At 44.7% G+C, this 17,862-nt stretch overlaps 1 protein-coding gene across 2 annotated transcripts in view; it reads right to left on the bottom strand.

Moving 5' to 3' along the window:
* IQGAP2 (IQ motif containing GTPase activating protein 2) overlaps nt 1-17,242 on the bottom strand; it is a 275,611-nt gene extending 258,369 nt beyond the window's left edge. Inside the window, exon 1 of one of the 2 annotated variants that reach the window (XM_012738346.2) lies at nt 16,877-17,242. In XM_012738346.2, the coding sequence (XP_012593800.1) occupies nt 16,877-16,922 (46 nt within the window). In that variant the 5' untranslated portion in view covers nt 16,923-17,242. Of the gene's footprint in view, nt 1-8,842; nt 11,090-16,876 lie in introns of those variants that run through there. The other variant, XM_012738345.2, reaches the window with a different exon arrangement.
* Nucleotides 17,243-17,862: the final 620 nt, after the last annotated feature.

Genomic DNA, 17,862 nt, shown 5'->3' with positions numbered 1-17,862 from the left:
TGAACCTGATCCACGAAGCGAGTTACCCAAGATTTTCCAATTCAAACTCAGTCCGTCTTCCCACTTCTAACCCCAGCATGTATGCAAAACTCACATTCCTGTGTGGTACACATGCACAGCTCCATGAAGCACAGATGGTAACATGGAACTCATAAGCTCAGGTAAAAAGGTAGCAGGAAAAGCAAGGCCAGCAAGATGACCACTAGCAATTCATTTCATCATACCAACAATGTCTGCCTGAGACCATATGAGCCCATTAGTCAGGTCTGGGTGGGGAAGAACTTCACCTTTGACAAAAGGAATAATTTGGAAACTAACCTAGTTTTTAAAAATATGATTATCTGAGACTGATTATTATCAGTCTCTCTGGGGAAAATGAGAACTACAGAGCAGGAAACATTCTATCTAAAACAACTGTTAACAAGTTGACACATTTTATTCCAGTCTTTCCCCCATACAATCTAACTTCCAACTTCCCTGCAGTGTATCCAGCCTTTTCACTTCATTATATAAGCATTTCTCCATGTCATTATAAACCAGTTTATTTTAAATTGCGTCTGTGGTTCTCCAATGGCAATATTAACAGCTGTTTGCTATTCAGACTTCAAAAGTTTATGTATAACAGAAGGTAGTAAATAAAGATGGAGAAGAAAAAGGAAAGCAAGCAGTAAAATTTTAATGAAGAATCCATCTCCCAGAATAGTCTTGGTCACCCGTGTTACGAGTTTTGAGCCTCTCCTACAGTTCTGCTGGAATCAGTAGAGAGAGCTGCCTCCTCTCAGTTGAGCTAGCACAGGCTCCAGATGGATGAAGCAAGTGCAGGGAAAGAAATAGCAAGAAGGCACCGGCTCAGAGTCACGGCAGGACAGAAGGAATGCTGCGGAAGAGGAGCAGAAAAGGCACCGCCGTTGGCGCCTTTTCAACATCTACGGAATCCTCGCCTTCCATGGCAGCGAAGATCCTCCGGGCACATGCTCTTTCCACTAGTGGATCCTGCACCCATGCACGCATCCTCAACTGCATTCTCAATCCTGTCCTTGTCACCGGACACTGCCTTCTCCACTCACTACTCTCTCTCTTTGTGCCAGGTTCTGCGCTAAGTGCTTTACACTTTGCGATCCCATTTTGTCCTAATCATGCCATCAGATAGGTACTATGACTTCATTACTTCAGCTCACAGGAGAGGAAACCAGAGCTGAGTAGTAGCAGAGCCAGGAGCTGGCCTCTGGGCCACTGTGCCATGTCCTCTACCAGGTCAGCTCCCTGAGGGCAGAGAGCAGCCCAAGTGTTCACTTGTCCGACAAACACTTGAATCATATCTCGCTTCCATCCTGAAAATGTTTCAGGAGGTTTACAGAGATCTGTTAAAGAAAAAGATTTATAAATATAAAGAAATTTTAAAAATTGGGTAAAGGGAAAATAAAAGTAGACAAGGACATTGAAGGCAGCAGTGGGTATATAAACACACTGAAAACAATGTTTAAGCCCTTCATAAATTCTGAAGTTAAGTCCCAACTTAGGTTCTGTGTTTTCTATCAGTTGAAGCAAATAACAGAAAGTGGATATTCATACATTTGGGTTATGTATTTCAGAAAATCCTGCTTCCAGAGGAATTATGTTGGAATCAATGTATGTCTCCGTCATTTAGTCCAATTAAAGAGCTTCTAAATGAGCCTATTTTCTGTTTAACTGTTGGCCAAACCTACAGGGGCTGCAATGTAAACTTGGCAAAAACTGCTCCAAAAAGGAGCACCACTTCCAAGTTTCCTTATACAGAATGTGAGGAATAAATTTTAAGTCATTAAGGGAGGGTGCAAATTATCATTATGAGTTACTTGCTTCCAAACTGTGATGCTCTCCCTGTGTTTTCTCTCACTAGGTTATTGCCTACCATGCCTTCATCTGCCTTCTGAGGCTTCAGATCCTTTGATATCTGCTACTTCTGTACTCATCCCCTTTCTTTTCTTTCCTATGTTTTTGTGATGAGTTCTCATCTTTGATGAGGAGTCAGCTTCTTGTGAGACCGATTTAATAGCAGACACCAGTCAAGCCCACTCACTCAGATTCTCCCTGGCAATGCACGTCACTGTTTGTGGTTAGCCAGTTACTGTGCCAAAAAAATTAATTTCTAACATTAAAAATCTAATATTCTTCCTTTCCCCAAATCTAATGGTTATACTGAGTTGATTAGTACTCACTTGTTATGGTAGGAACAAACAGGAAACTAATAAAATGGTGAAATGCTTTGCCCAGAGACAGAATACCAAGAACCAAAAGCTGACTTGCTAGCTTGTATTCAACAGGTATGGTAGGTACAAAGCCTGGAGCAACATTGCTGGGATTCAAATCGCTCACTCTGCCATGCACTAGGTGTGCCCTGGGCAAGTTACTTAGTCTCTGTGTACCTCAGTTTTCCCACCTGTAAAAATAGGGATAATATTATCAAACCTCAGATGGGTGTTGTGAGGATCGAATTGGGCACGTCCTATGAAGTGCTTAGAACAGCACCTGGCATATATAATAAGCATTCTATGCAGTTGTTATTATCAGCATCATTTGAGATTAAACTGACAGAAAAAGGTAGAAAATAGTATCCCCTTCTTAAAGCTCTGTACACAATGCCCACTTCTTGTGGTCCAGTCTCCTCCTACCAGACATGAGGCACAATCTCCCCAGACTGTAACAAGGGAACAAGAGACACATCAGAGACCCAGAGTTAAGATTAAGATTTTCCACTAAAGTAGGATTGTCTGAGTTTCAAAACTTACTAGGCTCTTCTGCAGAGCCAACATTTTCTCTTGTTAAATAATCCTGGGAACTCCACGCACTGCTCTTAACCCAAGCTCCAAACTAATCATTAAGAGACAACAACTTGGTTAAATGGACTTACACTGTTGATCGTGTAATTCTCGGCTCCTTTCCAACCAGGGGGTGGAAGAATGAACAGCCTTCAAAAACAGCTGGCTGCCTAGTCACAGATCCACCTTCGCTGAAGCAGAATGAAGTCAGACTCTTCTGAACACACTTGTTTAATCTGGACCCTGGGGCCTCAGCAATATGGAAAAATTACCAACACTCCCCCTAGGAAATATGTAGTTTCTGCTTACTGTAAGTTATCCTGGAGACCTGGCCCTCACGTGCTCCTGCCACCTTTTGCTTGGGTTAAAAACCACCATTCTAGGTCAGGTGCGGTGGCTCACCCCTGTAATCCTAGCACTCTGGAAGGCAGAGGCGGGCGGATTGCTCAAGGTCAGGAGTTCAAAACCAGCCTAAGCAAGAGCGAGACCCCCATCTCTACTATAAATAGACAGAAATTAATTGACCAACTAAAAATATATAGAAAAAATTAGCTGGGCATGGTGGTGCATGCCTGTAATCTTGGCTACTCGGGAGGCTGAGGCAGAAGGATAGCTTGAGCCCAGGAGTTTGAGGTTGCTGTGAGCTAGGCGGACGCCACGGCACTCTAGCCTAGGCAACAGAGTAAGACTCCGTCTCAAAAAAAAAACAAAAAAAACCCCCACCATTCTAGAGGCCTCAGGCCTCTAGTCTCAAGAAAGCCACATAGAGATGCCAAGTCCAATAAAACAGTTGCTCCTGGGGGCAACTGGGATTATCTAAACATCTTTAAAATCAATGGGAAATACACTATTATTAATAGCTTGCACCGAGTGAGTGCCTTCTATGTATCAGGCACCAAACATTTTACATAGATTCACTCATTCAATTCTGATTACAATTATTATTCCCATTTTACAGCTGACCAACATGAGCCAGGGAAGACCTTGCTCAAGGTCACATGGCTGGTATTTGGAAGAGCCAGATTAAAACAGTATTCTATTTTTAAAATCCCATACACCTCAGAGAGGCAGCTAGTTACTTCCCTTTACACTATTTATAGAGACCAAAGGCAACTAGTTGTCTACGTACTAATACTTTTTAAGTTACCGATCAAAAACTAAAAGAACTCTTTAAAGAGTTATGCATAATGTAAATGTAAAGCTATACTGTAACCCTTGCCCTTCATCCCTGAGGTCACAAAGTAGTAAATTTCCGCACAGCTAGCTTTTGCCCCCATTGCTCTTTATGAAGAAAAGATGGATCTAAACACGCCTCCCAAGAGGTAATCTGAACAGGAGCCAAAAGGCTTGCATTTTAATTGGGTTCTTCCTTGAACTCAAAGATTCTAAGGGTTCTTCAATTCACTCCATTGAAAAGTGTGGGGTGTATGACGATTCCTCAAAAAGCAAAGAGAATTATCATATGATCCAGCAACCCCATGCCTGGGCATATACCCAAATGAAATGAAAGCAGGGGTTTGAACAGATATCTGTACACCCATGTTCACAGCAGTGTTATTCACAATAGCCAAAAGGTGGAAACAATCCAAGTGTCCATCAATGGATGAATGGATAAACAAAACATGGTATGTACATACAATGGGATATTCAGCCTTAAAATGAAGGAAATATTGACACATGCTACAATATGGATGAACCTTGAAGATTATATACTAAGTGAAACAAGCCAGACACAAAGGACAAATACTGTATGATTACACTTACATGAGGCACCTGGAACAGTCAAATTCACAGGAATGGAAAGTAGAATGGTGGTCGCCAGATATTGGGGGAAAGAGAGAAGGGGAAGTTATTTAATGAGTATTGAGTTTCAGCTTGGGAAAATAAAGTTCTGGAGATGGATGGTAGTGATGGTTATACAACTACAGACATGTACTTAATGCCACAGAAAATGTCCACTGAAAAATGGTTAAAGTGGTAATTTTATGTTACATTTTATCACAATAAGACAAACACACACAAAGTGGGGTGGTTTTAATTAATTCAGTGAATTTCAAACCTTGGCTGCACATTAGAACCTCCTAGGGAGGTTTTTAAAAGTATCTATTCATTCTCAGTAGTGGGAGGCTAGACGCTGTGGCCCCTGACGTGACGTACCTGGAGGAAATGGTCACTCGTGAGGCATTCACGCTAGGAAACTGGCCAGGACCCCTCAGGGGATTCAGTGGCATGGAGCTGACAGGGAGAGGGGACCACTGTTCCAGCCTGGGGAAGATCTTGGGGCACAACAGCCAAAGGCAACGTGAGAAACTTCACTGCATTCTAAAATAAGGCCATAAAGTGCAGTTGGGGAAATCTCAGCATAGAATTTATGTTGAACAACGGAACCGAACACACGGTCATGGTGGTGGTGAGCACAAGGCTGGGGAGGAGAGAGTCTTTCTCGGTAAGTGAAATGTGTGCTGAAGTATTTAGGGGTGAGCTGTCCCAGTATCTGCAGATGGAATGATGTGGCAAGATGTTAACAGTGGGTGAAGCTCAGTGAAAGGAATGGATGTTCTTGAATTTTTCTTCGAGGTTTTAAAGCTTGAAAATTTTTTAAATAAAAAAATAGAAAAAGCAAAATAAAAATACCTACACCAGAGCTCTACCCCAACACAAACAGGAGATATGGGGATTGGTATCCAAGGAACCAGCGTTTTCTTGGTAAAGCTCCCCTGCAGTTTCTAGCCAGTAAGCAAGTTGACAACTATGAATTAGACGATCTCTAAACCAAGATGTGATATCATGGCGGCATGGACAGTAACCTAGGAGATTGGCCTGCTGCTGACACCAGCAGCCCTGGGACCTGCTCAGTCAGCCCGGGGCTGAGGCAGACACCACCAAAGTGACATAACTCGAGGACCCACGTGGGAACTTAGCCTAGTCCAGCTGATTGCAGTGGCCTCTTTTTTTGGAGAGGTGAAGAATATGGGGGGTTGATAGGAAATTTATATGAAACTCACTAGAATAAGGGGGAAAAAGACTGGTAGAAAGGGGAGGGAGGCAAAATGAATAATCTGAAAATAGGCACATGAGACACAGCTCAGGTTTGCTATTTCTAATGGCTCCACCACTCTAGCTGTTCTTCTCAGTTGAGCTTCACTAGCCCATGAAACTAAAGCTACATAACTGTCTAGAAGCAGTAAGGCCTGAGGGATGTCAAATGACATTCCGTCTCATCTTGCTCACCTTCCTTTTAAAATCCCACAAGACTGGGTTGACCAGAAGGCTGGCTAACCCTGGTAGCAAAGTTGAACTCTATAATCTTAAGTAGGCATAAAGATCAAGACATATTTCGAGTAATTCCTTCCCATCTAGATAGCATTAAGGACCCATGGACTTTCAAATCAGCAGCAGCAGCAATGACCAACTTAAACTTGGAAGCCTAAAAAAGATAAAAAGAACACTTGGCAACTACAGAGTGACAACTCCCCAAAACACTTGTAAGATGGCAAAACATGCAACACAGAAACCTAACCCTCTCCCTGCCCTCTTTGGAAACAGCAATAGATCAGGTTTTTTGTTTTGTTTTTAGTATACACACATCCAGGCATGGTGGTGTGTGCCTGTAGTCCCAGCTACTAGGGAGGCTGAGGCAGGAGGATCACTTGAGCCCATGAGTTTGAGATCAGCCTGGGCAACATAGTGAGAACCCATTTCTAAAAAAATGAATAATTTTTAAAAACTATACATAAACAAAGATTTGATCCCCACCCAAATAGATAGATTGAACTCCATTTCCATATAAATAATGAAAGAATTTTCTATTCTAAAGAGAGAATGAGGCTGGGATTTTAAATCCACCTCCTATTAAAGTGGGAAGGAAAAGGGAAGGAGGTAGAAACACAGAAAAGGGGCAGTGGTGCATGGGGGTGGTGTTACTGTCAACACCCCCGCCACTCAGGTGCTGGCTCCATGGAGGCACATTCTGAGTTTGTACCTGTTTCTGTGTATTAAATCATTTAACCCTTTGAGTACACATTTTCCCATCCTCATTCTACAAATGAGAAAACTGAGGCACAGAAAAATTAAAGTAACTTGCCCAGGTTCCACAGGGGATGAAAGCAAACCTGAACTCAATGTTGGATGTTTGCATAGCACTTAAACTATTGAATTTATCTTTTAATTTGACAGATAGTGGCAATCAATTCCTCATTTAGACAAGTAGTATAGTATGGACACATCAAGCAAAACCTGTAATAACAGCAAATATTCACTGAGTGTTTTCTCGGTGCCAGGGTACCAGGTTACAGGCTAGATACTGAACCTAAGCATTACTTAAGTATTTGAAATATATTTTGTTTCACTCACATGCAAATCAAGTCTATTTATTCACAGATGACTATAGGAAATGCATTAACACTACTTAAGATTGAATTCACATTGCCAATAAAACATGAGAATCGAGAAAAAATTATCAAGAATCCACCCTAACTTTTAAAAAAATGATACAAAAATGTCTTTCTTCAGAGATTTAGTAGCAATGGGGAAAGGAGAACAATTAAGCCTTCTATTTTGGAGATCCCATGCAAAAAAATCATAAGAATGTCCTATCTTTTATCAATAGTAAAATAAACATATCTGTACTTTCCCTGCAATGTGTGGACGACCTAGATGCACTTATATCTACTAAATATCTCTGCCAACATATTCAATAGTTCTAAAAATTGTCAATAAATATCAGAATAAGTGTAAAACACTAAGTTGTCCTGGAGAGAAAAAAAAAATGGAGGAAGAAGACATCCTTCAATCCCTGCTGTCCAGCACCACCGCCCCCAAAGGATTAGAGGCCCAGAATTGCCAGACTTCAGGCCTCTCTTCTCCCCAAACTCAGCCTTCCCAATGGCTCCTAAAAGCACCACCTCCACCTAAAAATTCCTCAGAGTCAGTGGAGATTTTAGACTTTTCCTTAGGTCTTAGTCCCTTTTGTGCTGCTATCACAAAATATCTGAGATTGGGTCATTCATAATGAACAGAAAGTTCCTCAGAGTTCTGGAGGCTGGGAAGTCCAAAATCAAGGGGCCAGCACCAGGGAGGGCCTTCTTGCTACATCAGAACATGGTGAAAGGCATCACATGAGAGAGAAGGGGACCACAGTCATCCTTTTATAGGGAATCTACTTTCCCAATAAGAGCACTAATCGATTTGTGAGGGCAAACCCTGGTGGCCTCCTCACCTCTCATCAGGCCCCATCTCCCATTACATTTCCAACACAGGAACTTTGGGGGACACATTCAAACCACTGCACCCTCCAAAACAACCTTAAAGCCATAGCAAAATAAACTCTTTAAAATAAACACAAACCTGTATGGAATGTGGTGTGTATGTGTGCTCAAATCAAACACATAAGGGATACTGTAAATAAAGCATTCTGTAATGTGCCCATGTGTTTTCACTTACTTGACAAAAACTTTCAAGCACTGTGAAGAGAGTAACCATGCTTTAGAGATGTCTTTGTACACTTCTGATGCTCTAGTGCACCAGAATCACCTGGAGGGCCTGTTAAAACTCAGATTGCTGGGCCCTACCCCAGAGTTTCCAATTCAGTAGGTCTGGGTGGGCCTGGGCATGACTTTCCAACACATCCTCAGGGGATGTTCTGCTGGTGTTGCAGTTCCAGAACTGTCCTTTGAAACCCACTGCATTGACTGAAGAAACAGCTATCAGCTCCTTTTAGGCACCTTAGCAAGAAGGGCCATATGTAATACATGATTATAAAATTAAAGCAGAGTCTACTTTGAACTTAGTAAAATCTTGTAGTCCTTGTAGTTAAACGGAGTCTAACTATCTAAAAGATCTTCATGCAACTGCTAACCAACTGGAAACATGGTCTAAGCCAGAGGTCCCCGATTTTTTGGCACCAGGGACTGGTTTCATGGAAGACAATCTTTCCACAGACCAGGGGCCAGGATGATTTTGGGATGATTTAAGCGTATTACATTTATTGTCCACTTTATTTCTATCATTATTACATTGTGATATATAATAATTATACAACTCACCATAATGCAGAATCAGTGGGAGCCCTGGGCTTGTTTTCCTAGATGGTCCATCTGGGCAGTGATGGGAGACAGTGACGCCCGAAGCATGTTGCCTATGTCCAGTCAACTCCATAATCTCATTTTGGCTTCTGTCACTGCAGAAAACCCTGCTTCACAAAGATAGAATGTTGGAAATGGAAGCAGGCTTTTCAGTGCTTTATGTGGTAATCTCAGGAAATTCCGCCTTGACTTTAATCCAGAACATATGGAGACCTGAAGTTGTCTCAACCATCCTTTTTAGGCCACCGTCATTTACAATCTCAAGCAGTTGATCCTCTTCTAGCACGGACAAAGACGATTCACCTGGCTTATTCACAAATGGGTCGCAGATCTATTCCTTCCCAGTTTTGGGGTCTTTTGTGGTTGGGAAGTAACACTCCAACTCTTGAAAGCTGAGATAGATGATCATGCACCAGCTGGGAGAAAGAAGGCCCTGGCTCAGTCTCTTTCAAAACCTCTGCTAATCTTTGAAACATGTCAAAAATCCCAATGTTCACTCATCGCCCCCATTAATTTCAGTTTGGCTTTGAATGCAGCCACTTTATCTGCCAACTTGACACAGTTGTCCTTCTCCCCTGAAGTGACAGGTTGAGTTCATTGAGCAGGTTGAACATGTAACACAAGTAAGCAAGTTTTGTGACCCATTCTGTGTCACTACAATGTGCTGCCAGTGGTGACTGTTTTTCTAAAAAGAAATCTCTGGAGTAGCTCTTGTAACTCAAAAATTCTGGCCAGTGATCTACCCTTACAAAGCTCATTTTTGTGTCTAAGAGAAGACGTGTGCTCTGAGTCCATCTCCTCAGAGAGCTGTGCAAACAGATGTGAGTTAAGGGCATGTACTTTAATGTGGTTGATAATCTTAATCACATCCTACAAAACATTGTTTAGGTGACATTTTTCGGCCAGCCAGTATTTCTCTATGGATGACACAGTGCATAGACCCACATTCAGAAGTGACCTCCTTGACTGGAATAGTGAAACCAGAAAGCCATCCAGTCATGGCATACTGTTAGTGAACATAGCAAAACAAAATGACCAATTCAGTTTTCCTAATGTGTAATCATTCATAGACTTGAGCAGTTCTGCAGCTGTGGTGTTGGATGGCAACAAACGTGCACATAACATATCCTCATGCACATCCTCCTGAAAAGTATATCCACAAAAAATGAGCATCGTTGCCTTGTTGTCAACATTGGTAGACTCATCAACCTGGACTGCGTACCATGGTGACTCAATGATCCCTAACAACTGTGCCTCAAAATCCTCTGCTATTTCATCAACTCATCCCGTTATGGTGCTAGTCGAAAGAGGAACAAGTGCCACCCTTTGAACTGCAGCCTCTCCTAAAAGTTCATGGCAAATATCCTTGGCAGCAGGCAGGATCACCTCTTCACCAGTAGTAAGGGCTTCTTACCTTTAGCAATGCAGTTAGTCACTAAAAATGATGCTCTCTGTGTAGACACCTTTGATGAAGCCATGGCCTAATTGCTTCTGTTCATTGTGTTCACATTATTTTTTTTAAAAAAAAACTCCAAAGGCTTGCCTTTTAATGCAGGATGCTTGGTCTCCATGTGGCAAAGCAGTTTGAAGGTTTCATGGCTCTGCTGGATAGCCACATACTATATAAAGTAGGCTTGGAGAACGTGAATCACCTGTTGCAATGAACTCATAATTTAAGTAGGACTCTTGGTATTTTCTTTCTAATGCAGCTTTCATTGTGTTGGCAGTCTTAGAGTCTTCTGCTGGCTCATCGTTGGGTCTCGCCCCCTTACCAAAGCAGCTCTCCAGTGGCATTTGTTTTCAACTCATTTTTGTTAGGGTTAGCTTATGGGCTTACCAGAACTGTGACTGAGACGAGCGTGCAGTGCAGGAAAGAGGTGCAGACAGAAGTGGTAAATAAAACAATGGGCAGTCCACATGCAGACTAAAATAAGTGTCAGATTCTGATTTAAAGCCTGCCACCATATGCTGCTTAATTGTCACTTGCCACTCACCGATAGGGTTTTGATATGAGTCTGCAAGCAACTGATTTATTCTGATCTCTATGTAGTCAAACCTGTCTGCTAATGGTAATATGTATTTGCAGTCGCTCCAGAACACTAGCATCACCACCTCATCTCCACCTCAGATCATCAGGGAATACATTCTCATGAGGAGTGCACAACCTAGCTCCCTCACATGTACAGTTTACAGTAGGGGTCTCACCTATGTAGAATCTAATGCCTCTGCTGACCTGACAGGAGGCGGAGCTCAAGCAATGATGATTCAAGTGATGGGGGGGGGCAGCTGTAAATATGGATGAAGATTCACCTGCTGTGCAGCCTGGTTCCTAACAGTCTGCGGCCAGGAGGTTGGGGACCACAGGTCTAAGTCATTCTTCAACAAAAGGGATGCTGGTCATTGGAGAACACCAAATCTCCAGTGGAATTTGAGAGGTAAAAATTGCCGCAAGTAATGGAGAGAATGAGGACAAAGAGGTGAGAAGCCATAACCCCTAGACGATTTAGTTGTCAAGATCCCTATCCTGCTCTATACCTTTTTCCTTACCTGTTCTCAGAGAATTTGCCTATCCTGAGCAAAACCATCTGGCAAAGCTGGCCATCCAAAAGATATTCCCAAACCCAGAAGGCTCGCACGGGGGCTGCTGAGCAGCCAGGAGAGGGGGCACCAAAACCTCGCCTCCCTCCCCCACCTGCTTCCTCACTTCACTGGACCACTCATCCAAGAACATCTAATGGAGTTCTTGGGTTTTGTTTTGTTTTTTTAAGCATCGCAAAACACAAGAAGATACTTCAATGAAGGGCTGGATCAAGCAACTCTCCTCAAGACAGCTCAAATTTCCCTTCATTGCCTAGAAAAATAAAGGCTTCCATGATATGTCCCCTTGGGGCTACACCTCCCTTCCCCAGCATCTACCCATACACCCTAAGCATCAACCCCACCAAACAACCCGCATAAAAAATACACTAGAATGCCTTGCCTTTTGGTTTTTCCTCTGACTTTCTTCAAGGTCATGTACAAATTCACAACCTTCAGGAAGCCTTCCCATTGCCCCAGTCCAAATCCACTGCTTTCTCATCTTCACTTCCACAGAACCTAGGAGTACACTAAAAGTATAGGCATTATTCCTTAGCTCCCAGATTCTATTGTAAGCTATAACTAAGTTCCCTTCATCCACACTGCTCTGTACATATCAAGTGCTCACCTAATTGAAATAACTACAGTTTATTTAGCATTATGTGCCAGGAACCACATCAGCCGCCTCCATCGATATATCATTTCCCCACACCTCACGAAGATAGGAGGAAACCCCAGGGCTACTCAGGCAGGCAATGGAAGTCAGAATTCAAACCCATATCCGACTCCAAAGCTTTTGCCATTTCATCAATACTATACAGCCTTTCAAGGGAGAAAAATTAGAGCAGTAAAGTAAAAAAATATCAGCTCATTGGTCAGTCACCCCACTACAAGTTTCTGCCTAATTTCTCATCGATCTCAGATTTTAAGGCATGGCTGATATAAGTATTAAAGTGTTTTTTTTTTACTAATTATCCTAATTGGAATCATTGGCACATGCCACTCTATTATTATGGAAAAGCATTTCTTTCACTTCAGTGCCTCACAGTGAGAGATGAAATGTCTCTATGTTTGCATAAAATCCTTTGATGATGTCTGGATGTACTCTATAAAAAGCCCATGTATTCGTCTGTATTTTTTCATGGGGACAAATAAAGCAGCAAGATCAACTTTAAAGAACATCATGCATCTATTTTTAAAAGAGCATGCTATCAAAATGGCTATAGGTTTCTGCATTTTGATAGAATCATGACAAGCACCTGAAAAACATAGGAAGCAGGGGTGAACCCCCTACAACACACAAGAGGCCAACTGGAATAGTCAACAAGAAGGGGCTCCGGGCCTGACACTACTGCTTCCTAGTTTCCCTGCCAGCAGCTAGCTGTGTGGCCTTTAGACATCATGGGTTGCACTGTCTTTGTGAAAGGGGGAAACCACTGGCCCTCTCAGAGGTAACAATGAGCAGATAACAACACAAAAAGCACCCAGCACTTTGTAAGTCACACACCTTGATTCCATAGCCCATGTTGAACTGCCTGCCCTCTAACAGTTACCTGACCCGATCAAATCAGAAGTTGAGTGGCCTTTGTTTCTCTTTTGGTAACCATGAAAACGAAGTAAGCATTAGATCTGTTTGTACACTAGTCTTTTAAATAAAAGGAACTGTTAAAAAACTGTGGAGTGGGAGGGTCAGGGCAATAGTAAATCACTGGTTCCCTAAAGCAAAAAGGGTTAGCTAACACCACAAATAACATTAAACTCTAAAACAAACTTGGTATTACAAGCTTAAACTCTCCCAAACAAGTCATTTTGGCTAACCACATGTGTAATTAAAGTTAAAAGCATACTAAAGTAACACTTTAGCTGTTGACCTTAAAGATCCTTTTGAAAAGCTCCACCAAAACACCAGCGCATGAAGCAGTGGCCTGACTTTTTGTCTACTAAAGACAGCATCACATGGCCACATCGCACATATCCTTACGTGGTTGAGATGAAAGCGCTGATAGAATGTGCGAGCCCATCTACACTAAACACAGATGTATTCAATCCTGTTTTACACAGTTGGGTTTAACTAGTTCAGAACTTGAATTTCTTTGTCGTAGGTGGTCACTGTAAAGGGATAAGAGTTTAGCTGCAATGACCACCCCCACTTACCAGGTGATTTAGAAACCCCACTGCTCAGACAAGAGCATTACTCAAAGGCTCACAGCATCAACCAGAATCATCTTCCCTCAACACACACCCACACTCACTGGACTTATGCTGCACTTTTAAAAGAAGTGAACAGAAAAACATTAATCACTATTTTTATAATGTGTCTTATGATAGGAAGGCTCTCGATCTTGCAAAAGGTGGAAAACCACAGTTCTTGTCATATGCACAATCACTGGTGATCCACAGCAGGTGCTTAAATGCTGATTGGATTATCAGTGGTGAGTGAAATCATCTGTCTAGTCACAAAGCCCCTCTTTTGCTCTCACTGGCCTTTTAAACTCAAGTAACGAACAAAACTTGACAGATCATCGTGGCAATGTGTTTTCAGAATTAATTTGGCAAATACACCATAGTTTGCTGCAACAGCATAAATTACGTGCAAATCATATGTAGGTATAAATGTCACTTAAATGTGGTTTTGAGCGTAAAAAGATATTCTGTGTATAACTATGTCTACATTAGTACACCAGCTACTGACTCTTGCATCCCTTCCCTTCAGAATTGATTACTGAGCCAACATTTCAGCTTTGTTCTGCATTAATATTACACAAAATAACTTCACAGATTGCAGGAAGATGTGGCCAACAATAACAGGAATTAAATAGAAAGTCTATTTAATTTTAATTCAGTGCTCCTGTGTGCAAACCAGAAGGACTTCAGCAATCTCGCATCTGTCAGAAACCTGAGAAGGGTCAGAGCCCTCATGGAGAACTCATTGAGAAATCCCTCAAGTACAACTTATTATGTGGGATTTTACAGACATTCAGCCTGGTACAGAGAGGAGATACCATAAAAGCCCTGAGCTGAGTTAATTCGCTACTTTGTATAAAGAACTTCCAAATTAAATGACAATTCAGAGGGTTATGGGAGATGGGCTCAGACCTGAAACAAGTGTAACAGCTTAATTCAAACTACTAAAAAGTTTTTAAAGCCCAGTGTCAAACATCTAAGAATGTTCAGCACTGGAACTGAATTACAGCAATGTATTGGTACTTTATTTTTAAATGTTGTGGATAAAGCCTGTTTGGTGTAGATTGAGGTTTTACTGAACCAGCACTTACCAAACCAATAAACAAGAAAGAGCACAGCCCTGGAATGCAACAGAGCAAGGATAATTCTGCATTATCCTTCCCTGGCTTCCCTGGGAAGAACTCACAGCACTATTTTCAGTCTCATGTTGATAAGCTTAGGAAGCCAACAGCCACCCAAAATCATACTAACACACCAAATCACCCTCTTTTGCACCAATAGGCAATGTTAGGTAGTGCCTATTGACACTACGGTGTATTCTCATATGATCTGCTAGACAGCACATCTTAAAGACACTGTGAACATATGCCACTCAAGAACCTGGTATCAAAACTATAAAAATGTTCATTTTAACAACACAGATTCCCATATAAAACCCCTAATGTTTCAGGGTGATTTTTGACTATGTTAAGTGACCAATGAATGTCAGTACTTGCTGAGCTGAGGGAAGGTAACTGGGAGTGATTCCAACGAGACTGCACACTGCCCTCTTACACCAGACCAGTGAGGAAAGCTGGATGGAGATTTCCAAAGATAGTGGCCCCATAGGGTGGGCTTCAGGCTTGCCAGATCTGGACCCCCTTGATTGCTTCTCCTGCAGTGCACTAAGACCACAGATGTTTTCAATGATAATCAAACATCACAGATGTACCTGCAGGGACTGATGGACATGCTGCATTAATGGACCACATTCACCGAAATTTTGCTGTGTATTGCTAATGAGGGCTGACAGACCACGTGATATCAACAAACCATTTTTTAATACAGATTCACCTAGTCTCCAGACTTTGTGGTCATCTTATCATTTGATACAGTGTAGCTACCATACGTTGAGAGCTTGTCACATTAAAGTACTTCCACCAACCTGAGGCTGACACTACAAACACTGGATGAGCACAGCTCTCCGGCAGCGGAGGAGCTCTGCTGTCTGTGTGGTTTACCAAACTGCAAACCATTTAAGGCTGCAAACACTGGGTCCCAGTCAACTGCTGAATGCACCTAGAGTACAGACGCTGCGCTCCTTAGGCCGCCTCCTCACTGCAAAGGGTCACATGGGAAAACTAGCCTCCCATCTTTGGCACTCCATTCAGTAGGGGAAAGAATTTATATGAGCTGATCACACCCCCCCCGTTTTTTTTTAATTAAGGATGTCTGAGGCCTTACCAACCATCCAGAGCTCCCTCCCTCCCCACCCCAAACAAAAAAACCCTGCTGCAGGTATCACCACCTTAATCCAAACCTGCCACCTCTGCCACCAAGGCCAGGCCGGGCGAAAGATTAACCTGTGGTCCCCGGCCATAAGTTCACTGACAGGGCCAACCCTGGACAAAGAAAGCCAATTTTCTGTTTGTTTTAAAGGAAATACTTCCTGGCACATGTTTAGGACTCTGAACTCTGCACATGAAGCCACGTGGTTGGTGCTAATCTGGCTCCATCCACTTATGGTCGGCTAAAGCAACCTCTTTCCGAGGGCAGCTCCCGGCTGGGTAATCGACACCAGATCGTTCAAGTCACCTGGGCTCCGACCGGATCCCCCGGATCCCCGCGCCGCATCGTCTCCCCACAGCAATCCTCCCTGGTGGGGGGGTGGGGTGCGGAAAGGGGCTGGAGGCTTTGGCAGGCAGAAACTCACACCTGTGCGGCCCAAACTGGCTCTAGCGGCTCAGGTGAAGTCCGAGGAGCGGGAGAGGAGGAGACGCCTGCCCTTCCAGGAAAGCCAACGTTGGCACTAGCAGAGTGCGCGGGCACACTACTTGCGGTGCCCACCTGTAGCCACAGCAAACAAACTTTCTTCCCCTTCTGGGTTGGAAGAACGCGTTTCCTTACGCCACCCCCTGGCCCGAGCCGGCAGCGGCCTGGAGCTCCGCGGGCTCCTCACCTGATCTCCCTAAACCCCCAACCTGGTCTGTCCCGGAGCGCAGCCCCCGCGCCCCGCTGGGGTCAGCGGGGTGAAAGGCTGGCGTTGCCAGCAGGGGACCAGGAATTTGGAGAGGAGAGCGGGAGGACGCCGATCACTGCCCTTTGCAACTCCAGCTCCCAACTTCGCCAGCCACGCAGCCGCTGCCCTCCCGTTCCCTCCGCGGCGCGCACCGGCACCCTCGGCTTCTCCAACGCGGCCCTCGGGGAGGGGGCTCCCCAAGGCTGGCGGGAGCCCCGCGCGCCCAGCGCACTTACAGCCATAGCGCGGTCTCTGCAGCGACGGCAGCTCTTCATGGGGCATCCTGCGCGCGTCCGGGGGCCCTCCTGGGGCGCGCCCCCCGCGGCTCCCCTCGCTGGCCAGGCTCGCGGGCTCCGCGCCCCAGCGGCGCGCTCGGGACCCGCCTCTCGCTGTGCTCCCCTGGCCTCCGCGAGACGGGCGAGCCTCTCCCTCGGTGCTCCCTCGCCAGCGCCCGCCGCAGCCGCCGCGCGCTGCCACCCGAGTAGAAGTGAACTCTCCTCCCTCGCCCGCCCGATCGCCGGCCGCCGCCGCCGCCTCCCTCGCAGGTTTCCTTTCTCCTCCAGCCCGGCCGGGTTGTTCAGCGCGGTGCGAGCGCGCCGCGGCGCAGCGACCCCTACCGCGTGCCGGCCGCAGCGCCCCGGCCGCTGGACCCGCCCCTGCGCGCGCGGGCGGGAGGAAGGGGCCGAGCTGCACGCGGGGCCGGGACCCCCTGCAGCTGGGCCCCGCGCACAGCTGGCGGCCCGGGGACTGCGGCCGCCCCGCCCGACTTTTCACTTCAGGAGCGTTTAGAGGGTGGAAGTGAACCGACGCGGAGAAGTGCAAGAAAAACCGCAGAAGACACAGGCAGTCCTGGTCGCCGGGGTTGTTGCTCAGTTACTAAGGGACACACAGCGCCGGTCTTTGCCTTTGGGAAGATTGCACGTTGAGGTTTTTTTCTTCTTCATTTTTTTGCTTCGAAAGTTGCTTCTGTGACTTTTTTTTGTCTACAAAATATAGGGTTCCTCTTTCAGGACAAGAAACTGAGCGTGTGCGTGCTGGAGGGACAAGATAAACACAACCCAAGCCACCACTCAAAACACAACTGCGAGACATCCTCCGAGCACCTTCTGCCCGGCCCCGCCCTGGTGTGCAGAACTGTCGCTCAGGCCAGGCTGGGGTCGCACACCGCAGAACCCTTTTCCTGCTAAGCTTTTAAGGAAATTAAACTGCATGCGGCTGTTTT

The sequence above is a fragment of the Microcebus murinus genome, chromosome 11, assembly GCF_040939455.1.
Source record: "Microcebus murinus isolate Inina chromosome 11, M.murinus_Inina_mat1.0, whole genome shotgun sequence".
Classification (NCBI taxonomy): Eukaryota; Metazoa; Chordata; class Mammalia; order Primates; family Cheirogaleidae; genus Microcebus; species Microcebus murinus.
This window is presented reverse-complemented; position numbering and strand designations above follow the sequence as displayed.